The sequence below is a fragment of the Anguilla anguilla genome, chromosome 11 (assembly GCF_013347855.1).
Source record: "Anguilla anguilla isolate fAngAng1 chromosome 11, fAngAng1.pri, whole genome shotgun sequence".
In the NCBI taxonomy this organism is placed as follows: domain Eukaryota; kingdom Metazoa; phylum Chordata; class Actinopteri; order Anguilliformes; family Anguillidae; genus Anguilla; species Anguilla anguilla.
The window spans coordinates 11,811,305-11,835,923 of record NC_049211.1 but is presented as its reverse complement, the minus strand read 5'-3'; the positions used below and the strand labels follow the sequence as shown (position 1 = coordinate 11,835,923).

Here is a 24,619-nt window from a genome sequence, read left to right as displayed (position 1 = left end):
CTACAGCGTCTTCAGCGCAGCGAGAGGATCAGCGGTGAAGAGATGAGACGAGCTACAGACAAAAACCACTATGTGACTACTGTGGGGTACCATCACTGAAGGAGGTCTTCAGCGTTTCACTGGCAGGCCACACTGAGCCCAATTTAGACACCCTCCACAAACAGACAACCACTATTTTGCAAATGTTCCATCTACTCTCATTCATCACGGTGTGACAGATTTGTCAATATCAAGGCTGGTGGCTGTTGACGCTTGAAAATTGCTTGTAGATTCTTAGGTGAATGTTCCTATTAGCTAAGTACAATTATTTAATCAGTTCTTTTTTATCAACGGTTCCAATACAGATGGGCTTCCCCCACTTCCTACTTTTCCAAAGATAATTTCGTTTTTATAAGAGACATATGCTTTTATTTAAAATTCTTTTTCCACTTAAATTCTAAAAAAAATGGTTGGATAGCCTTTTCTTTCAACAAATGCCAATGGGATGTATTCTGTGTAGTTGTTTACATATTCTATTCATGGATTAATTGGTCTAATTACATACATCAGCCGAAGGTGTCACTGTGTTCAATAGGGAATGTTAGTTAAATATGAAACTGGATACAGTTGTGGACAGGAAATTTTGTTCTTTGATCCTTCAAGCAATTCAGCCATGTAATTCCGCATGAGAGCCCGTTTGACGTTTGCCAATACAAAGTATATTTACACCCTTGACCTCTGACCCCGGACTGACCTGAGGGGAGAGCCCGTTGCTGACGGGGTTCATGTGGTTGCTGGAAGCTGACGGGCTCATGAAGGTGTCCGAGTAGCTGGAGAAGCTGTGGCGATTGGACGAGAGGCCGTAGGCGGAGCCGCTGTCTCCAGTTAGCCCTCCCTGGTGCATGGTGGAGGGGGGCAGCGGCTGGGGGCGGTGTACCGTACTGCTGCCGTCTTGAGTGAAGAACAAACACGGGGTTAAAAGAGCAGGCGGGTGGTGGTGGTGGTGGTGGGGGGGGGGGGTGTCACACATCCCATTCTGTCACATTCACTCAATGATGCTTCCAACACAGGCCACATTAAAGCACTTTAGAAAAATGCCAATACTCAGTGTTTAACTAGTTTTTACACTAATTAATATAATTAATAATAACTATATGTTCTACTATGTAGGTAGTAAATAGTTGATCATATTTAAATTTTGGCTTGTGCAATACTGCTTTTGTCAGCCAGCCACTAAAATGTACTGGGGTTGAAACCAGATATTAATTTAAGTAAAAACTGATCATTGCAAATATCAGGACCACATATCAGGAGAAAATGCATTTTTAAAACTGCTACAAATTTCTAAACATTTTCACACTGCACGTTTTGAGGTTTGTTGGCTGTTTTGTGTTTAGGTGTCGAGCACATTTTCAGTTGGTTGCAATGTGTATCCAAAATTTTTAAAACTAAAATAATATATAAACAAGCATAAACATACCCTTTACTGATGCGTTGCCCCCGTGAGAAGTTATTATGGGCAACTGCCATAACTGTAACTCTGCTATATTTCCAGAGGAATGTAAGACTTATTCTGCACTGTGTTCATTTTGAGACCTGTGAGGCAATGATCTTTAACATGTTCCCCTTTTCCTGGTCTAACTGAGTCTGTGTGAAGGATATGGATCCTGTAAATGTTTTGACAGCTAACAGGCATTTCTTGCTGCGTAACAAAGGTCTGTTGGTGGAATTTTGTCAACCGCAAAATTCATAGTCTGGTTAAAAAAAAAATTCATATGCGGATCATAAGCGAAAAGTACGAGTCACTGATTTGTGTTAAATATGTATTGCAGATGTGGAAGTATATGTTTCTCAGGACATGCCATGTTAGCAAGATGAATTATTTAACATTTTCCTAACTGGAAAAGTATATTACCCTGTGGATGTACAGTTATGGGGTAGATGTAACCCAGTGACACTGCAGTGTGGTAGGTATTTTACTCTGTTAATGTGTAGTAGTACAATACATGTCTTACCCTGTGACAGGTTAGTAGGGTAGTTATTTTACCCCGTTAAAGCGTAGTAGAAGAGATGCCATACCCTGTGACACTGCAGTGTAGTTGTTATTTTACCCTGTTAAAGCGTAGTAGGATAGGTGCCTTACCCTGTGACAGTGTAGTAGGGTAGGGAGACTCAGGGAGCTGGTATGTTGGCAGGGTAGGCATTCCAGTGGGTGGGAATCCCCCTGGTAACAGGTGATTAAAGGCCGCCAGCTGATTGGCTCCAGCCTGTTTGCGCCACCTGGCCCTTCGGTTGCTGAACCACACCTGGACAGACAGACGGAGCGGACGGTGAGATACAGTGAGCTGTACTGCGGACCGCCATTAGGGAGAAAGTTGTGTCACTCAAGGCAAAAGCAGCTCAGCATGGTCAGTGCATGGATGGAGGCTTTCAAGGAAATAAAGGGGTCATAGTCCATGAAAATACAGCGTGAATTCTAAAGAGTGTAATAGTAAACACAGCAAAAATGAAAGCTTCTTTTTTTTTGGGGGGGAGGGGGGGGGGTGGTGGATGGGGGATGGGTTTAATATACTGAATAAAGACTACAGAGTCAAAATCAAAATAACTGTTTTGATAACAATAAGTTTGTGTTTAGCAGACCCATCGCTTTTTCAAATTTTTTCACACTGAACAAAATTTCTTCTGAAACCATATTATATAACTATGTACTGCCATCTTGTCGGCTGATGGATTTTTGACCTGAGCTGGCCTTAATAAAATTATGCCTTTGATAAATCATAATGAGCTCTCAGAATTTCTCTTCACAAACTAGCAAGACATCCCAAAGGCTTAATTATTATGACATTCTCTGCAAACATTTATTTTTGCAGCCATTGTAAAACTGTGATAAGATTCAGCAATGTCATTTATTTTTTGTTAAAGTGGATTGATCTTTGCTTTAAAAAAACAAGCAAACACACACCCATATCTGAGCGGTATCTAGCTTCACACCCATGCTCTGCTCTGACCTGCTCTGGCTAAATGGGTAATCCCTGAGGAAAACTGTGCCTTAACACAGAGACTGGGGTTTGTTGGTCTTCTAAAGAGGCTGGGGTCTGTGTAAGCAGTGAAAGGGGGAAAGTAATTTAAAGGTCAGAGATAGGCCAAAGCCGTCTCACAAGACATCTCAATTACAATTTCAGAACCAGTTAATGTACACAGTTTAAAAACAACAACAAAAAAAGAGCAGCAGTCAAGGTTTCCATGGCAAAGCTAAACATTTCTAATTTTTTAGTGTGGGAGCTGTGCCATTAAAAAAAAAAAAAACTTCTGTGATGCATTTCAAACTGCTTCCAAACTACCGGCATGACAGCAGAGGCAAACTTTGCTAAGATCAGCAAACTTTCACTAAGATTTGGTTAATTTGGTGTCCTTATGAGAGAGGAAGAGAGCAAGAAGAGATTTAGCTTTAAAGCAGACACAATATGCGTAAGGGTCTACCGACATGTCTGTTTCTTCACCAACAAAACTTTTTTTTTGAGAATAAATTACAGGTTTTAAGAAAAGGTTCTACTTTAGTAAAAACATGAATGTAATTATGCCTTTTGAAGAAGAAGAAGAAGAGAAAAAAAGCAGTGGTTTAGCCAGCAACCTGCTGTATTTCATCAAGACAAGACCCCGGCCCTCTGTATGCAAAAGAGTGAAAGACACTGGTCCCGGCCTCCAGAGGGTGATTCATCAGCGTTTAATACACTGTCAGTGCAGTTAATCTACTGTTGTTTTTCAAACAGCCCGACCCATTGTGGGACCCTATGAAAGAGGGGGACAATGGCTCCTCAATGAACCGGGGTAAACACTGGGCACAAAGGGAGGGCGTCCCTTTTAAACAGGTCTTTAAGAGCGCCGCTTTCAGCTGGAACACTGGTCCAGAGATAGTGTGGGCACAAGCGCACACACACACACACACTCTATCACTCTCTCACACACACACGCACATATGGACACAGGCACAAACGCAGAAATGTATGCACGCACACACAGACACAGACACACGCAAGCATATGGGCACACACGCAAACACAAAAAAAACACACGCATACACATACAAACGCACACATGTACATACATACGCACACACATGCGGGCACACACGCAAACACAAAAACACATGCATGCACACACACGTACACATGCACGCGTGCACACACACACACACACACACACATGCACACACACACGCACGCACGCACACACACGCTTGCAAGCATCATCATATAAGCACATCCAAATCAGCATGCAGCTTGGGAGTCTGAGGACGGGGTTGTTGGTACTTTGAGGGCCAACAGGGTCAAAAATATAATCCAGAATGTTAAATGATCTGTTCACATATTCATATTGTGTGCGCTAAACTGGTAATGCAGCAACAATGCCTACTCTCAGCTCATTTTGGGATAAAAGAATATTTTTAAACTTATTTCATGGTTCAGAATCATCACACTAATGAGTCAGTAATGCCTGGTGTTTTGGCAGCATTTAGGTAAAACAGTACGGCAGGTTTTCCGGAGAATAAACCATGTGCCAGGCCAGTAACTCCCACTCTGATCCCAGCAGGACCCTCTCCCCTCCTCTCCTCTCCTCCTCCCCTCCCTCGCTCCTCTGCTCCTCTGTGCAGGCCTGCTGAGCTGCCGTGTCGGGGTCTCCACCCCTCCCCCCCTCCCCCCCAGCCTCCTCGGAGGAAGTTGGCACTATTGGGGTGTAGGGAAGCGTGATGGCGGATCTGCGTGAGGGGGCAACAACAGCGAAGCGCTGAGAGCCCCAGCTGGGGACGAACAAACAGCCGCTCCGCTCGGGGACGAGGGGCCGGCCCGCCCCAAAATCACCCCTTCCAGCTCACCCCCCCCGAACCCCAACGCCGGCCAGCCCGGCAGGGTCCCCCTTCACCTTTGACCTCTGAACCACGGCTCCGACCCTGCCTCCCCCCACCACTCTTTTTATTGTCAGATCAACTTCCTTCCCCTCTCTGGGTTCATGAGTGCCAGGAGCCTGAATGGAGAGAGAGGGACCCACGCCGCTGCAGGCACAAGCTGCCCTCTCGGCTCTGCAGGGTACTAATCGTCTGGATGGCCTACGTTCCAACACCATGAAAAAGTATTAATAAAACACATGGATGTACGTGCACACACACACACACACACACGCACACAAAGCTGGCCCACAGAGGTACAACTTCAAACACAGGGGCACACTGTCACGTGCAATATCACACAGGGTCACACAAAGATGAATACAGGCAACGCAAATACATCAACACACTCACACACTGAAAAACACAACTTCATACACAGGGACACACAGTCATACACAATCTCTCTCTCTCACACACTCACACACACACACACACACACAAAGACAAACACAGGCAAGACACACAAACACACACACATACAAACAGCCTTACTAAAATGTGTCACAAAGCAGCCAACAGCCAAGATACAGTAATACCTCAAAAGAAATAGCACATTGTGATACCTTTAATCCATCAATGACATCCGATATGGTTGATATGCCCTTCCACAAGACATTCACTCATTAAAGCTGACATTTTGTGAAATCATCTCATTTCACAGTCAGTATTTATGAAAAAAAAAAAGTTAGCTTTTCACATTCTAATGAACCAAGAATGACCTCATCGACACTGTGGAGCAACCTAGTTTCACCCAACAGTTCAAAGTATTTTATTAGCTCCTGCTAAAAATTCTAGTGAAATCCAATAAAATGTTACATGTATGTCTATAGCTACAGCCATAAATTCATAAGTATTACCACCTTATATCTACCTATTCAGGAGCAAGAGTGTGTGGTTCATATGCTTCTGTTGCCTGCCCACTTGCATCGAAGTGGTGGCTACAGACTGCAAAGGATCTTTCACACAATCACCAGCAAAGAGCTCCCATGCATAGCAGCTCACACTGGTGTGACTACAGCCACAGCGTACTGGCTAGCCTGGATCATCACAACACCTGGAGCTGTATGCCCCAGTCCTCAAATGGGTAGAGTGCCATTTACGCAGCAAAATGTCAAGTATTAAATCAACTTTTACAGGGGTACATATTATCCCATTGGACTCACATGTACTCTGCAGGAGCTGAATTAACACTGGTCGTTTCACTGTGTACAAAGCGAGCGAAGTGACAGCACTGTGCAGTGTATCAGTGCGAGAGCACTTCTCCGTGTAAGAGGCTGGGATGTGTAGTACAGAAGGCGCAGGGCCCCTTTAAGAGGCTTGGGGTCTTAAGCAGCAGTGGCAGCAGTGTGCGGGACTTGATTCTCTGCTTTGGAACCTGATGACAAAGTCACCTTGGAGCATGGATTCTCTCTGTCTCTCTGTCTCGCTCTCTCCCTGCAGCCCTCTCTAATTCCTCCACAGAACAGCGACCGTCTCAGAGTCTTTGCTGGGTGTCTCTGGCGAAAAGGATGATGCAGACAAAGTCAGCTCGCTTCACTTCGAAAGGCATTTGTGGAAAGAAATCCTGCAGTCGACTAAATGCTTGCAACTAAAACTTTGATGGCGTAGAAAACATGACAATACAACAACCTCCCGAACACATTTGCGGCAGGTCAAGATGACTATGTTTGCGTGTGTGTGTGCACATGTGCATATGTGTGGTTACGCATGTGTGAATGTGTGTTTGTGTATATCTGTCTGTCTGAACGTGTGTGACTATGTGCGTGCGCCGCATCGCTGGACACATGAAGGTCAGTTTATGGCGCGTTCCATGTTTCCCTCAGAGCAGAGCATACGAAATCAGCAAAGCTCAGGCAGCTGAGGGGAGATCCTGAGCATGGCAACCACCCTGATCCTCCCCTCTCATTCGCTATCAATCACCAGGGCCCACAGTCTCTCCCCTCTCCAGTTGGAAGACACCGGCTATATGTCTTCCTAGGATTACCAGTGCCGCACGGAGGGGGGAACGGTTGGGGGACAGGACGATGAGGAGTAAAACCTGGATAACGTGATTGAATTTCACAGCAAAAAAGTAGAACATAACAGGGCCTGAGAGGCGTAGAAAAAGCCAAGCATCAATCTCTCTGCCGGTCCGTGGATGTGTGGATGACTGCTGAGCTGGGGCAGAGGGGACGGGTGGGTGGGGGGGGGGGGGTCATCGATGGGGTGGGGATGAGGTTTGGGGTGAGGGTGCGAGGCAGCCGGTGTCCTGGCTGGGACCCAGGAAGCACAACCCAAATGCGGGCCGGGGGATGAAGAAAATCTCCTCTTTCCAGAAGAGTTTTTTTCCCCCAAGATGTCCAGAGTGATGTGCTTTTACTGCGCACAGATGTTACAGATGAACTGGATAATATGGCGACGCTCGCACACAACCTATGTAATCCTCCCCTTCTTCAGGGCTGGGGAAGGGATGTTCCCCATTCTGTGTGTCTTGTTAGAGAAGCGGAGATGTGTAGAGGCCAGATCTCAGGCTGCCAAAAACGTAGTTCCTGAGGGGCTACACTAAGCAGAGAGCTAACAAACTCGATAAAAAGATGTAGATCAAATTTCTTTACTCATCAATATGCACTCTTAAAGAGCATTGGATCTCTGGAAAACCACCACCGACTTCCTCTTTTAACATTTCCCCAAAGTCTCCCTGAAAAGCAGGATCCCAGAACACCGCCTAGGAAACTCATACGCAACATCAACACAGGGGTTCACAAGGATTTAGAAAAGGAAGCTCACAGGTAGGAAAAAATGAAAGATAAACGGCTGTATTCATGGCCACTATGAGATATATCATCATCCACTGCTTTCCAGAAGGGTAACAGCAGCAAATGAAAACACTGGGTTGAGACTGTCCCTCCACAAATGGCTTTTCACTGGCGTCAGGAGTGGGGCGGTCTTGTCACCAGATCAGAGCAGGAACAAGACGACACCAAGAGTATTTATTCCATGTAATGCAGACTCAAACACACGGTCCCTCTCTCCTTCCCTCTTTCTCTTTCTCTCTCCCCTCTCTCTCTTGTCCTCTCACTCCCTCTCTCTCTCCTGCTCACTCTCCCTCTCTCTCTCTCTCCCCCTCTGCCTGCTTGTCTGCTTGGCACTATGCTAATTAAAGTTGCTTGAAGTGTGAATCTGGGAGTAGAGGGTTGGATTAGCTTGATAAGTATCAGGAATAAAGAGAGACTGAATGAAATTCATTTAAATTCTAATAATAAGACCCTCTGTTCGTACATTTGCACCGATGCATTGCAACCATTTCGTCTCCACAATCTACATAAATCCTATTTGTTCCTTTATGGTACACAAAAAGACTCCAAGGAACAGCTCTGCCTGGGAGGCTGGGTGGGCTAGAAACACAGCTCTCCCCCTGCTCCCAGATCTTCTGCTGGAGTCAACTGGCCTCATTAAGGGGGCAAAACAAAAACCACAAACATCTCACCAGAAAAAAAAAAAACAAGAAATTTTACTAATTTTCAGTAGTGCTATATTTTGGATTTACGCTGAAATGCGGTTATTTGCTTGTCTACCATACCCTTAAAGTTACCTTCAAAAGATATAAATTCATGCAGAAACTGCATCTTATTTACATTATCAGCTTCTGGTGTCGAGTTCACCAGGTTCTGTCACCAGCGTCTGCACGGTGTTAACAAATGGATCACAGCGTTGTTTAAACTAAATAAATATTTCATAGCATGCACCCTGCACAAGTGGAAAATGTAATCACACACTGAAAGGTGTTTTAATGTCATTCGTATTTTATAATCATTACATAGTAGTCATCATATTTTATGTGTATGCGTGGTTGTGCATGTGTGTGCTTGTGCCCGTGCATGTGTGTGTGTGTGTGTGTGTGCTTGTGCTCATGCGTGTGTGTGTGTGTGTGTGTGTGTGTGTGTGTGTATGTATGCATATGCATGTGCGTACCAGGTCTAAGTGGGTTTGGATTCATTCATTAAAAAAATATCCAACAGCATGGTACAAGGAACGAGGGCTTCTCCTTCTAACAGCTCCGTTCTCATGCTGGAGCATAAGCCACTGATGCTCCAGGAGCCGTGAGCTCAACTGAACTAGCAAAAATATAAATATATTTCTTGCCAAATTGATTTTTATGCTTCTTGAACGGGCCGCGCTTATAACTTATTAGCTTCCGCTAAATATGATGTTACACGCGAAATGTTTATTGGTAATGAATGGTAATCTATGTGACAGATTCAGTAAGTGAGCCCGCAATAATGTGAAGATAAGGTTTCTCAGGGACGCCAGTGGCTGCCGCCTCTTTAAAACGTCCACCTGAACGGAGGGCTGCGTAACTCACTTCAGCTGTGATGGCTGATTTACTGCATTCTCTGGGGCTCCACTTCTCTCTCTCTCTCTCTGCCCCCCCCCTCCTCCCTTCCTCTCCCCTCTGCTTTCTTCTCCTCTGCCCTCTTCTTTTTCCCTCCGTTCTCTCTCTCTCTCCCTCTTTTACCTGGCCGACCCTTCAGCGCAGGAGAGGAGGTTTTCCCTCAGCCACTCCACAGCCTGTGGGATGGACTCAACAGTCTCTCCCTGCAGGATTGGTGTTTAAACAGCGCTTCAAGCCACCATCTGTGGTGGGAGTCTGGCAGCGAACACTGTGTGTGTGTGCGTGCGTGCGTGTGTGCATGCGTGTGTGTGCGTGGGCGGGGGGTTGGTGAGGGGGAAGACAGGTAGCCACGGCCCCTTCACCCGAAACACCCCCCCCCCCCCCCCCTCCCGCCCCCCCATCCCAACACACACACATATGGGGCCTGGAACTAATCATCCCAGCAGTTAGTGAGATATGGATCAGCTCCCACAATTTGTCAGACAGGGCAGTAAAATGGTGGAGGGGTAGGGAAGGCCGTGGCGGCCGCTGTAATTAGGGGGTAACGATGGCTGATGAAGACAGATGGGGCCGAGAGGAGACGTAGAGGCCATGAGCCATGAGCAGCCGCCAGAGCCAATCAGGCTTCTGCACCTTTTACCGCCACACGGAACCCTGCGATGCTGCCATGGGCTTCTTCAGCCATGGAGCGGACACTGGCACCAGACCCAGACTTACCATCTCTGCTTACTACTGCTACTACTGATGAGCTTACTGACCATCTCTGCTTACTGCTGCTACTACTGATGAGCTTACTGACCATCTCTGCTTACTACTGCCACTACTGATGAGCTTACTGACCATCTCTGCTTACTACTGCTACTACTGATGAGCTTACTGACCATCTCTGCTTACTACTGCTACTACTGATGAGCTTACTGACCATCTCTGCTTACTACTGCTACTACTGATGAGCTTACTGACCATCTCTGCTTACTACTGTCACTATTGATGAGCTTACTGACCATCTCTGCTTACTACTGCCACTACTGATGAGCTTACTGACCATCTCTGCTTACTACTGCCACTACTGATGAGCTTACTGACCATCTCTGCTTACTACTCCTTACTCCTGATGCACTTACTACTGCTTACTGACCATCAGTGCCCACTACTCCTTACTCCTGATGTGCTTACTACTGCTTACTCACCACCAGTGCTCACAACTCCTTACTACTGATGTGCTTACTATTGCCTAGTGACCATCACCACTGCTTACAACTCCTTACTCCTGACGATTACGACTCCTTACTCACCACCAATGCTTACTACAACTTACTTACTACTGATGCTCATTACTGGTTACACATGACGACTGCTTACTACTCCTTACTTACCACTGAAGCTTACTACTCCTTACTACTCATATTTACTATTACTTACTCACCATCGATTCCAAATGCTCCCTAATTACTACCCCTGCTTACTATTACTACTGATACTTACTACTCTTTACCACCAATGCTTAAAACTGGTGTTTACTATCACAGAAATAAAAAAGTGTGATGTGTCCATACTGCTCCTGATTACATTTCTCTTTTTCTTTTTTCTGTATCAGCCCATCTGTGTTTGCTGGCAGTAGAGAGGCAGGCCCAAAGGTAGGCGGCTCTGAGGGACAGAGTGTCATTCCGTCCACTGCTGTGGGACATAAGAGGAGCTGCCGTTGAGGACGGTTCTGTCTCTGTGTGTGCAGGAGATCACACTGTCTGTCAGAGAAGGCTGAAGCTACGCCCCCCCCCCACCTCAAACACCCACCCACCCCAAACAGACACTCCCCCTCCTCGACATCTGGACGTCGAGTCAGTGCAGCTGTGCTGGAGCGGGTCAAGACTTCAGCCAAAGGGTCTGTCAAAAGCCAAGGGGGTCAGGCCTCTTCCCCTCAACAAAGGCCCTGATTCTTGCCCCCAGTACCTCCCGGTGACTCATCCACCTCCCAGCCAGCTGTACAGTCCCTCTGAGTTCAGGCTCTCCAGCACTTGGCCATTCAGCACATGCAGGACCCTTCATAAGGCGGTATGGGGATCAGGCTTGGGGATCTGTGACCTAGGAGGGCCCTTCATTCTCATCTGCCTTCCACCCCAAAGTACTGTTTGGGTAACATCCAACAGAACCCGAGACACAAACTGTGCGCACCCTAACAGGCGTTTATCCATTTGCTCTCGTTATGTCCAATGCTCAAACCCGGCGGTATGTTTGAGGATGCAGGTGAAGTGCTCAGTGAAGGAACAGTCCCACTAAGGCTTTCCTCCACCCAGTGCAGTGTAGCCTCTGTGATGCACATATTGCAAATATTTCACAAGTGTCCTGAGCTCCCTCTTCCCTGTGTCAACCCCAAAAAACATTAGAGACCTATGGCCACTATTTACTTTGGTTAACAAGAGTCATTTTCTAAGAGTGACCTTTTCAGAAAATTAAGTTTGAGCTGACCTTCTGAGATTTTCAAAGCACTCCTTAATTAGATTATAAGGAAAATTTCATTAACAAATTATATCCATGAGTCAAATACCTCAGGTTTCCACATGACATAATTTAGCTGTATTATTCAAGAAGAAAGAAAAAAAAAAGTGGTTTCTGGTTTGAGGCTCATTTGCATCTGTTGCCATAAATACACAAAAGAGCCACAGGACCGTTGGATCTCTTTCAAAGACCGGGACTCTGAGCTGACCTACAAACGTGGCAGAGAGCTCAGCAAAGCCTGTCCAACTGCCAACAGCCAATGATTCTTCCACTGAGCTGTCACATGGCCTCCCGTGGACCAACGGCCGCACGCCTTGATGTTTGTGTTGGCCGTCACAATTGGCCGAGGAGCCGTGTTGTGTCACAGTGGGAGCCAATTCTCAATAATGAAAGATTCCTTGACGTGAGGGCGGTGGATGTACTGTAGCCTGCTGGTTCAGTCAAGTGGTCCCGAGTTCAATTGAAAATCCTGAAGCTACACCTGCGTTTGACATCGCTTATTATCCATTTAGAGAGAGAAGAAATGCTGACGTGCGGCTCTCAAACTTTCTTCCCTGAAAAACAGTGAATGCAAAGCCCTCTCCCCTTCAAATTTATAGAATGTTCCGTGCGCAATCTCGGAACATTTTAAAATGTGATATTTTAAAAAGGAAACAAGTTCCAAGATGAATCTTTCCTGTATCAAACATTGAAGGAAAGTAAGCATCCCCACAGACATCTGTCTTCTTTTGGGGTTTTTTTTTTTTGGCGGGGGGGGGGGGGGGGGGGGGGGGGCAACAGAGAGACAAAGACATATGTGGAAGCGCTTATTTCCGAACTCACGACCTGTTCAGCGAGACGGACGCGGCGTTCGCTCGGCCAGAGTGCCGTGCAGAGGAGAGCGAGCCAGCAGATGAAGGTAAGGAGAGAAAGCTTTTTTTTTTTTTTTTTTTTTTTTTTTTTTTTTTACAAGCTCTTGATTGATTAATGTTGTTGGTGGAGCAGGAGTCCCAGGAGAGGGTGAGGGATCCTCTCTGATATGCAGAACATTTTACAAGGAGCGGCAGGCTTGAAAGTGGTGGGAAGACGAGATCCCAGCCAAGAGTTTAAATGAGAAATCCATCAGGAATGCGTTTTTTCCCTCTTTTGTCTCCCTCACCCACCGAACAGCTGTTGCTATAACTCTACTGTATTTTCCTTCAGTGTTACATAAAACTAAACAGCAGATAGAGGCTGTCAAAACTGTCGTAGGGACTTAGGTGTGAAAAAAGGGAATTGCTCTCCCTGGCTTACACTGAACAGCTGAGGTCTTACAAGACCAATGTATTCCCAAAGTGTGAATTAAAGTTTTACTCAAACAAACAAATATATAAAACATATGGGAAATAAAGAGGAACATGTGCAGCGACGCACAAACATCTACACACATGTGCTGTTCTGAGTAAGTTTACACTCACATGCTTTCTACAGGGAAACAAATACAAATGAAACCCTCTCTTCTGCCCAGATTCTGCATGGTTTTAATACAGAAGTTAAAGGAAACACGTCTGACACTATCTTACTTAAATCTGGAATTACTGTTCACATGAATAAATCTGTGTATTACTACTCCAATGATGATACTTTACAAGCATGTTATTCACTCTTTATAGATGTTTTGCAGGAAACAGCTGCAAATCTTCAGCTTAACCCAGGCTCTGTTTTACAAAGGCGCTTCGTCCCTGAGAAATGGGCTGAATGGCGTGCTGCAATTCCCCGTGTTCGAATGACTCGCCTCCTGCGGAACATTCTGCCTGACGCCGCGCGCGGGACCCTACTGCCTTTGACGTCCGGCCATCTTTAACGTCTCAGGACCCAAAGCTGCGAAAGCAGCGTAAGGCGATGGGGAAAGCTAACTTGTCTGCTTGACTTTTCCCATTTTAGCTCTTCCCCGTTACCTGGGGGTATCGCCGCAGATGAGCGATGTGGTTTTTTTTTTTTAATGACTGCAGGGGAGCAGGCTGGAGGAGGTCTCTGATGGAAAGGAGGGGGGAGGGGGGGGAAGATGAGAAGACCATATGGCCAAACTGCATCCTGGGAGAGCCCAGAAGGACCCAGTGGTTCCCGGCGCTGGCCAGCGTCGGAGCGCCTGGAGACTTTCGGTGTGGAGTCATCCCCTCTGACACGGCTCAGGGGCCTCTTTCGGCTGGGTCGTTCGGAGGGAGGAGCACCAGACTCAGCGGGTTACGTCTGGCTGGCCCCGTTTTGGGGCTGCTGGCGGGGCCAGGCAGAGTTTAGGATGTCAGAGATGGGGGGCTGACTTCACCTCTGTGCCCTACCCTCCCCTCCAACCCCCACTACCCGCCTGCCCACCTGACGCACCCACAAACCCACCTTGTGTTACACAAAGAAGAGGACTCAGGGGGTGGTGGAGTTGTGATCACATGACAGGCACCCAGCCAATCACCAGTGGATTGGCATTCCACACACAATACCGGTGACTGGGGACCCACCCCTTACACACCTGCCATTTCTGTCCCTTTGACATGAACAGAGACTCTCAGAATTCTCTCTCTTGTCAAACAAACTGCAGCCATCTTGAAACTGTCCATTAAATGAACCCCAAGGCAATGCAGCCATAATGGCAGGAGAAACCCGAGAAAAGCACGACAAAACACAGAAAAAGAAAACACATTGAAAAATACAAAATTGGCAAATTAGCCATAGATTGAAAGGGTCTTAAATGCTCCAGACGGATGAACGCGAGTCCAGGCAGTGGGCAGCAGCAAGCATTGCGAAGTTGAGGAGTTTGACAGCGGGCGAGAACACTGCGGCTACATAGCACTGCCTGGGGAGTCTCCGGGGAGCCGTTTTTACTCACGCTGCTGATCTGTGATTGCACACTCCCTTTACACAGCCGCTACCAGTGTCCCCGCAGAGAGCATTAATCCTGAGAAATATCTGCCCTTTCTCACTTTCCTAATCTGCTGAAAGGTAATGGTGTGTGTGTGTGTGTGTGTGTGCGTGTGTGTGTGTGTGTATGTGTGCGTGTGTGTGTGTGTGTGTATGTGTGCGTCTGTGTGTGTGTGCATCTTTGTGTGTGTGTGTCTGTGTGTGTATACTTGTCTGTGAATATTTCTGTACATGTGCTCCTGTTTGGCACTCCATTTTTCTTTGATATGAGATCGAGGCGTGATTGAGAAAGGACATAAATGGCCTTTTTGAAGCATGCAAAACAGGTGCCGAGTTCTGCTAAGTATGGCACAAAGGATATTTGAAAATCATGCAACATTACAGCATTATCAGTAAACATTCATGGTGATTTCTGAAGTGGCTTTCCTTCGGTTCCTGCTAGCTTTGATGCATTGTTTTGCACATGCTACATATCTTCCCATACCCCTATGTGGTTGAGCAAGAAGAAAAAACATTTTCTGTGAATCACATTGTAGGCCAACTAGCATTGCTAACCAGCAAGCGTGTCACAATCACTTGTTTTTCTCCTCAGAAGATCCTAAAATTATGTTAATAGGAGCCATCCTCAGCCAAATTGGAAAATTGCAGTTCTAATGTAAAAAAGATGCTATAGCAGCATACTGAAGAAGAGAAGCTGCATATAACTTAACTGTAAATAAAACTGAACAGTACAGGGAGACTGCTGAATTGCTTATTAAACGTGCATCACTGTAGGGGTGATGACAATGATTTAAATTATTTTTTCATTATTATTTAAATTTAGCCATGTTACTTGATTCTCTAGTAATTACAAAACGAAATAAAGCATGAATATAATTCTAATAATTTTACTCAAAAAAGGAGTTACTGAGTGGAATTATTTACTAAAAAGGCTTTCCTGCCCATTAAATTCCAAATCACACTGAATCAAAATATTTTTTCATTAATTTTGGGTCGTTCATCCCAGTAAAAGATATTTATTCTTTCTTTTAAAAAAAAATTAGAATGGAACTGTAAATGCACAATTGAAATAACAGGGAATGTATTAAAAATGCATTTTTTAATAATACTGAGTAACAGTAAAGTAATAGACTTTGGTTTTCTCACACTAGTTTGGCATGTGAGCAGAGTGCACTACAGTGCTGTTCAGTAGCGTGTATCTGTTAAAGTACTAGTGAGTGTGCGCTTGCGCATGTGGGTGTGCGTGCACATCTACAGCTTTACGTGCGCATGTTTTTTTGTGTGTGCGTGTTTGTCTATAGCTTTGTGTGCATGTTTTATGCGGTGCCTCTGTGCGTTTTTTTTTTGGCTGTGTTTGCAGTGGCGTTTCTGTGGCCGTGTGTTTGTGTGTTCTGAGGTCATGTGTGTGCAGTGGCGTGTTTGTTGCCGTGTGTTTGTGTGTTCTGAGGTCACGTGTGTGCAGTGGCGTGTTTGATACACGTGTGTTTTTGTGTTCTGAGGTCATGTGTGTGCAGTGGCGTGTTTGTGGCCGTGTGTTTGTGTTCTGAGGTCATGTGTGTGCAGTGGCGTTTTTGTGGCCGTGTGTTTGTGTTCTGAGGTCATGTGTGTGCAGTGGCGTTTTTGTGGCCGTGTGTTTGTGTTCTGAGGTCATGTGTGTGGATTGGCGTTTTTGTTGGCGTGTGTTTGTGTGTTCTGAGGTCATGTGTGTGCAGTGGCGTGTTTGATACACGTGTGTTTGTGTGTGCTGAGGTCATGCGGGTGCATACAGGCCCCGTGCACGCGCGCGGGACAGCGGCTGACCTGCACGCGGGCCTCCGTCAGCTTGGTCCTCTGGGCCAGCTCCTCGCGGGTGTAGATGTCGGGGTAGTGCGTCCTCTCGAAGGCCTTCTCCAGCTCCTCCAGCTGCTCTGCCGTGAAGGTGGTGCGGCTACGCCTCTGCTTCCTCTTCAGGGGCAGGTCCGGCTCCGACTCCACGTCCGAGCCCTCATCTATACGGTTACCTGGGATGCAGAAGCACACACAGACTTGGACCATCGCTTCACAGTTCCAGCAGTTAAGCCCAGAGATGCAGCAAAATATATAACATAACTGAGTTTACACAACAAAGCCTTTTTTCTTTTCTTTTCTCAGCACATTCGCAATGTATATGCGAATACAACTGGAAATGGCAGATATTCAACTACTGTCTTGGATTTTTTCCACACAGCCCTTTATTTTGACATTAATCACACTTACAAACCATGTGCTCTCTCTGCCTTTGATGACTAACGGTGAGTTTGCGGGTAGGGAGGAGAGGGGAGAGAAATGGCAGAAGTCTTAAGTTCTAATGCTTCAACAGATCAAAACATAGACCCCTCTCACTGGCCATGCCTGTTTCCATGACAATACTGGGGGGGGGGGGGGGCAGGAAGAGGATGGTGTGGGGCAAAGGATTCAAAATGATCTAGCCTCCTATGGCTTTCACTGTTGGCAAGTAGGAGACAGCGAATATTATTTTAATCTGTGATTATTTATATATGAGAGGCTTTTGTGAACACAATCTTGCATCAGAACACATCCAAATAGCCTCCGGAGCCAGAGTGTAGTGGAGGGAGGAGATAATCTCTCCAGACCACCTTGGCGAACCATGTACCACTATTCTTCTACAAGGGCCTGAGGCACAGAAACAAAAACCCACAATGTGTAAATATCTGCAATATAATATTGTGTTGGTTTCATTAAATCCCGTGCACAGAATCTCCGAGCAGCGTTTAAAATAACGACACCCGATTATCTGTCGCTTTTCAGCCATCCGTTCCTATTACAGATAACGGTTCTTCCGCCATTTTTTATTTTTTGCTTGCTTGTTTGTTTTGCTGGTATTTTAAAGAGACAGACACGTGTGCAGCACTCGAGCAGAGCAGCCGAACCGCACTTGGGTGAGCATGCCACGTATGAAAGGAGAGATGCAGAGAGGCCGTGCGCTCCATCCTCACACTGCAAGGAGACGCATGCTAGATCACACCCTGTGTTAGAGAAGGCTCTGTCCAAGGGGACGTCAATCTGAAGCCTCTTCCATTTAAACGGCTTCTCGGCCACAAAGAAGTGCTTAATGGCCATGTTGAAATGGGCCAGTTTAATATGACTGAATTGGGCTTCCTGTTGGGAGTGGTGCGCTGGGCCTGGCTGTTCTGTCTCCCTCCAGAGCTCAGCGACGGTCCAGTCCAAGGCTCAGGGAGCCCGCTCCAGAACAGGGGGACAGAAATCTCCCTCATTCCATTCTTCTGCCCACACCGGGCCCTTTTCTGCCCGCCCTACTGATCCCTCTCTCCCCCTCCTCTCTCATTTCATTCCAGTCTATTCCTTATTTATTTCCAGTTTGGGAAGCGCAGGGGCTGATCCCCGAAAATCCTCCCGCCAGCACCAGGGGCCCAGTGCACCAGACACAGGCCTTAATCCAGGCCATGACTCCTTCCCGAATTTAAGCGATTCCAAATTAGGGATGGCTGAACTCCTATTTCTTATTCCGATATATTCAAGGGGCGGGGCGAGGGGGAGGTGGGTGGTGGGATGGTCAAGAGGGGGATAGCATACCAGACAGCCCCCCCCCCCCCCATTTGAGAATCGCTGATTGTCTGGGGTATAGAGTGCAAACCCTGCACTCTACCAAGCCGCACATAAGGGACCAATCCTGGCTCAGCTGGAGAAAGGAGGCCGGGTCACATGCCCCGCCCAATCCGCAACCCCATCCACCATCCCGTCCCAAACTGCCAGCTGAACGGAGGGGGCTCTGCACTGTGCCCTGACGTGACTCAGACCCAAACCGCCTCAGCTGAAGCCCAAGCCGGACACGCCTCCTCTCTAATGGCCGTCATTATTATCATAGCTCATCGTGAGACTGTTGCACGAGGAGGTGCCCCGCAGGAGGAGGCTGAGTGGCAGGGCTAGATTAGGATTTAAAGGAGGCGTCTGCCTCGAGGTCGCCGGGGAAATGATGGCGTCGGACGGTATTGTGCAATTCATCTGGGAAGCCATGATGGGTCTGACCTTACGTGACATGTCCTGCTTTCCCAGTAACAGCAAAACATAACAGCAAACCGTAACATAAACCGTAACAGCAAAATGAAACAGCAAACCGTAACAGAAACTGTAACAGCAAAATGAAACAGCAAACCGTAACAGAAACTGTAATGGCAAAATGTGACAGCAAAAAGTAACAGCAAACTGTAACCAAATTGTAACAGCAAAATGTAACAGCAAACCATAACACAAACTGTAATGAGAAAATGTAACAGCAAAACGTAACAAACTAAAACAGAAAACCATAAGAGCAAAATGTAACAGTGAACCATAACATAAACCGTAATGAGAAAATGTAACAGCAAAACGTAACAAACTAAAACAGCAAACTATAAGAGCAAAATGTAACAGCAAACCATAACATGATGACAAAATGTAACGGCAAAAAGGAACAGCAAAACGTAACAATTACGGTAACTGCAAACCGTAAGAGCAAAATGTAACAGCAAACTGTAACACAAACCGTGAAACATTTTTTTAAAAAATGTTTAAAAGCTGAATGAAACCGTTCGAAAGCGCATCACGAAACAATGACCTAGTTTCCGCACGCGTTCCTGGCGGTTCCTCTCACCGGCGAGTGATTTCTGGCCACCGGGGAGCGACTAAACGATACAGTCAGCTGGGATCGGGTCCCGGCCCCGCGTGTAATCACAGTGGGGCCCGGGGCCTTTTAAGAGCCGGGCGCAATGAAGACAATCAGGGCGCTGAGAAGCGGCAGGCTGTCGCTGGAGCCCGTCTCCTGCGCGCGCCTGTCTCAGGTGAAAGAGACTGCCCTGGAGGGACAGGCCGGGGCGAAGGGCGGGCGGGGAGTTCCCTGAAAAAAGCTGGTAACAGCCTTCAACAAGTTTAACACTTACCTAAACAAACACGCTTTCACTCTGGAGGGAGAGAGGGGAGAGGTGTCTGTCTCTATGGGGTGAGAAGGGGGGGGGGTGGACTGGGAGGCTGGGGAGCAGGGGGGATAACAGGTGTGTGTGTGTGTGTGTGTGTGTGTATGTTGGGCACTAAGTGTGGCTGGGGAACTGGCTGCCTGGTGGGGCTCAGTCAACCATGAACCAATGTGGAAATAACAACCAGAGGTCAAGTGAGCATTCTCCAGGAATGAGGTGGGCAAAGATTGAAAGGAACCACTCACTGATGGGGGAGGGGTGCGGCGAGGGATCTGTGTGTGTGCATGTATGCGTGTGTGTGTGTGTGTGTGTGTGCATGTATGTGTGTGGGTGTGTTTGCAAATACATGTGTGGATGTATATAAGTGAGTCTGTGTAAGTGTGTTTGTGTGTGCATTAGTGTGAGTATGCATGCATTAAAAGTATTACATAGCATTTGCGTATGTGCATGTGAACGTGTACAAGTGTATTTTCGTGTGTGTATTAGTGTGTGTGTGCATGCATTAATAGTATTACATAGTGTGTGTGTGCGTGTGCGCGCGCATGTGTGCGTGTGTGTATTCAGCTTTTACTCATTTTCACTGCGATGAAGAGTTCACTCCGTTGCTGATCCAGGAACCATGAAATTACTAAGCCTTCACAGCTCTGCCGTTACTACTGTTTGTATCAGAATCCCCCCTATAACAACACTCAGGATTCATAGTCATATTCAGAAATAAACAGGCCTCTGTTTCATAAGTGTGAGTTGTTTGTGAGCTTGCGTGTGTGTGTGCGTGCGCGCGCGTGTGTGTGTGTTTGCATATTCGTACGAGTACATTTAGAGGCAGAACAAAAAGGTTTGCACGACGGGCTCCAAATAACAACAATAATAAAAGACCTATCAAACTGGCTCAGACTTCTGGCCAGCTTCAGAGTTTAATTAAACAAGGAATTATGGGATTAGGTGGAGACTATCATTACAGGCCACTCGAGGAGTCTTCTTGTGGATGTCTTTTTGTCTCCCCCGGCTCACGCTCGAGAATTCTCAATGGATTACATGTGGCCGTAGGACATGAGGCCGCATTAATTAAATCAATTCTTTTTTTCCCTTTTTTATTTTAATAAAGATTCATTTTTCCAGCACTGGTCCACACTTGTGCAAAAAAAAAAAAAAATAATAATATACTTGTATATACAGAGATGAATATGTACATATACAGTACATCCCCTTTGTTGGTTTTCATGAGGATGCAGCCAAGCGATTTGCCGTTAACTCGCCATGACAACACTTGAGACTGGCGCAGTGGTCTATAGATCACTTTCCAAAGGCCCCTCAGAGTCCTGGGGGCGACTGCTGCTTTCATTTCAGAGACAGCATGGAATTTATTTGTTCTCGTCTGCATGCTGCTGGATTTAGGAGCAGGGAGAAATCCCACAATATCCACCCCTTGCTTTGGATCACATCTTTTTTTTTTTGCTTTTTTTTTTCGGTCAACTCGTATGGTTATCTGAGGAGATTTACCCCAAGTCTGAGATTGCCCTTCTTTACATTTTCCACTGCCAGACCTCAAGTCTCTGTGTCTCTATTCCCTTTTCGTAATGCACTCCAAAAAAGAAATTTAAAACGGCCGAGGCAAATGAGGGTTTGGGGGTTAGGGGGTTTGGGGGTTTGGGGGTTAGGGGGTTTGGGGGTTTGAGGGTTGGGGGTTGGATAACCGAAACCAGAGAACAGAGCTGAGTGGTGCTGGGGTTTTCTGTGCATGACTGATGAGTATGCGTTCTGCCACATGTCATTTTGCCCCGGTCACAACAATTACAATGTCATTTAGCTTGTATATCACAGCGCAGAGACAGCACCTCAATCTGGCCACGCGGCACAATGAGAAAGTTTGACAGCACGCTGGTACTGAGGGTCAGCACCTCTCTGGCAGTAATGAAAATGGGATTATGGTAATGAAACAGACGCTGACGCAGATACGGAAGCTAAACCTGGGCTTCGCTTTTTTTTTTTTTTTTTTTTTTTTTGTCTCCGTGAGATCCAGCGATTGGCATGCTAGGCCCTCTCAAGCAAATGTGACCATGGCATGTTCCCAGATATGTCAAACGCGTTATGGCATAAATATGAGAGAGAGAGCGCAAGTGTGTGAGAGGGAGGGGGGGGGAAGAGAGAGGATAGGGGGAGAGAGTGTGTGTGTGTGCCTGTGTGAGAGAGGGAGAGAAAGAGAGAGAGAGAAAGACACTGCCCTTGTGCATTGATGGCAAGTATGTGCATATGTGGCATGCCATGCTCCATGATATCACCTTTAAATAAATGATTTAAAAAAAAACAAATCCCATTAAAAAAGTAAGGTCATTTCTCAATCATTTACCCTGCATTGTAACAATAAGATACATCCTGATTACCATATAATGACATTGCTGTAATTCCATTTGAAGCTTGTAGGGAGATTGATAAAATGCTCAAGCCCTCATCATTTATCACAAAATTAAAGCCTAATTATGTATTATTGAAAGTGCATTATTCCTGAAAGTGTATTCCTCCAGGGCCTGGGTTAATTTACACATATATTGATTTTAAAATGCTTCTCTGTTCAGCAGGAAATGAATTGTGTCCTCTCTCTAGATATTTGGCGATTCACCTGGAACTTTGCTCTCAGACAAATCCAGAGATTGCAGTAGTAAAATTGGCACTGACCACAGCTATGGATAGCATCAAAGGCAAGCAAAGACATCTCTCACTAGATGTCACAAATCATCCTGTTATTTTTATTCTAATTAAATAATCCCATTAATTAGGAGCAGGCCTTATGTTTCCCAATGGGATCAATTTAACTTGTTGTGATAACAGCAGTCAGCGGAAGATAGGAGCCATTATTATGTTAAGCACCCCTGCTCCAGTGCAGAATGGAAAAAAAAAATCGTAGCATCCATTTCAATTGTGCCACTTCTGTACAAGATCTGACAACTGAGTAACACAGCTGGAACTGTTTCTACACTTCAGGGAGAGAGGAAGAAAGAGTTTTGTTAAAAGACATGGAGAAGGGCTGATATAATCCGGTATAAACTGAGAAACAAGCTCAGAAAAAGCAGTTACTTGACAGAAGCGTTTGAGTTCTGACACAGGTTGCGACCAGCTGGGAATGGCGGCCTGCTTTTCCTGAGGGCAGGAAGTGACCGTGGTCAGACGGGATACTCATCGCTGACTCCTCACTCAGACTCCTGAACCCCCCCCCCCCCCCCCCCCGCGCCTTTCCTCCCCCACCCCCGTCCGTCCGTCTGGAGCCTCTGCGTGTGCCGGACCCTGGCTCTCTCTCCACCTCACTGGATGGCCCTGAGACGCCTGAAGTTAAGGTGGCCCTGGTCACTGAGCCTACCTCCTCCCCCCACCAACCCAAGAAAGCAGTCCTGATCCTGAGCCAGTGACTTTGTCACAGGGGTTTGAACATTTACACATCTGTCTTCATCAATGCTGACTGAGGAGACACAGAGGCTCCCCAACAACAGTTCAGCCCCCCTCAATTCCCCCCCCCCCCCCCAACACACACACTACCACCCATCAAAGTACTAACAACCGACAATGAAAAACACTGCCCACTCTCCAGAGAACAGAGTACTTTTAAACAGGTGAGAAATCATGCCCTCATGCCCTGAAACCCTCTGCATTGGGACATTCTTCATGTAACAAATTAATTTCTAAGAAAAGCAAACGCAAGACAAAAAAACTAGCCAAATTAACCCCCTGTCCCCCAAAAGACCAAACCACCAATTCAAAACCTGAGGACTAAGAGAGAGAGAGACAGAGAGAGGGAGCATGAGAGAGGAAGCAAGAAAGAGAGAGACAGAGAGGGAGGAATCGAGCTATGCCGGCACGCTCTGGCACCTTGTTCCAGACTGTAGGCTGTTGACCCTTCAGTGTTATCCTCAAAATGAATGTCAGATCAGTGCTGAATTATCATGCGTGGGTTTTTTTTTTTTTTTTTTTTTTGTTTAGGTTTTTTCTCTGTATCATCGGCAGTGCAACCGCAATTAATTGTCCATTGCAAACCTCCACCCAAGACAGTGGGACAAAACAGCCACGGCTTTTGCAGAGCAGCATGAACTCATAATGGATCATTTTGAAAAGCATATTAGTTCCAGTATAATTACAATCAAGCCGTGCTTTCAGCATTTTACAACCATCCAAAAAACCCAGCCACAGCAAAGTCAGTGACACCAGTTGAAGCCAGGCCATCATAATATTTAGGTTTTTTTTTTTCTTTCCCTCTTTATTTTTTTCTCTCTTTCCTTCTGACTAAAATAAAACGGGACCCAGTTCTCCTGTATTCTGTTATTTCCTTTGTCTTTATTTTGTGGTAGCTGCTGGTGTGACTATTCTTCTTGAGGCTCATCAAGATGAGGAAGAAGAGAAAGTCATTATGCACTCAGCCCATAATGAAGTGCTATCTGTGACATCCATCTGCCTGGCTGCGTCTATCTGACTGGCTTCAGGCCTGGGCTTACACAGGCCCTCTCCTCAGGTCTGTTATGGATCTCAACTTCAGATACTGGTATGCGGAACACATGGAGGAGGGTGCATATGGGGGGTGGGATCTCACACACACATGCACGCACGCACACGCACACACATACATACACACACACACGTGCACGCACATGCAAGCACACAAGCCCACGTACACCTGTGCGCACACATGCACATGCACACACACCCACGCATGTGCGCACACACATATGAACCCACGTGCATGCACATGCATACGCATACACGCACTCCCGCACACACACTCACACACACACACAGACACACACACACTTGGAAGCACACATACTCGCACACATGCATGCATATATATATATTGAATTAGCATTTTTTTTTTGAATTAGCCAGCACAGTCCCATCAAGGCTGTGCTAAAAACTTAGGGAAGAAAATTTCTGATTTTTAAGGATTGGGTCTGTCTGACTGTCTATCTGCCTTGCCATATGCAAAATTAAAATCACTAGTATTAAATAACACTCGAACCAATAAAG

General features: G+C 46.3%; 1 protein-coding gene across 2 annotated transcripts in view; it reads right to left on the bottom strand.

Annotated features, from left to right (window-relative positions):
- Window positions 1-24,619, bottom strand: part of pax7b (paired box 7b) — a 76,013-nt gene that overhangs the window by 22,951 nt on the left and 28,443 nt on the right. For both annotated transcript variants that reach the window (XM_035380895.1, XM_035380896.1), the window contains exons 5-7: window positions 16,464-16,663; window positions 2,123-2,285; window positions 734-930 (exon numbers count right to left, since the gene is read on the bottom strand). In XM_035380895.1, the coding sequence (XP_035236786.1) occupies window positions 734-930; window positions 2,123-2,285; window positions 16,464-16,663 (560 nt within the window). The remainder of the gene's footprint in view (window positions 1-733; window positions 931-2,122; window positions 2,286-16,463; window positions 16,664-24,619) is intronic.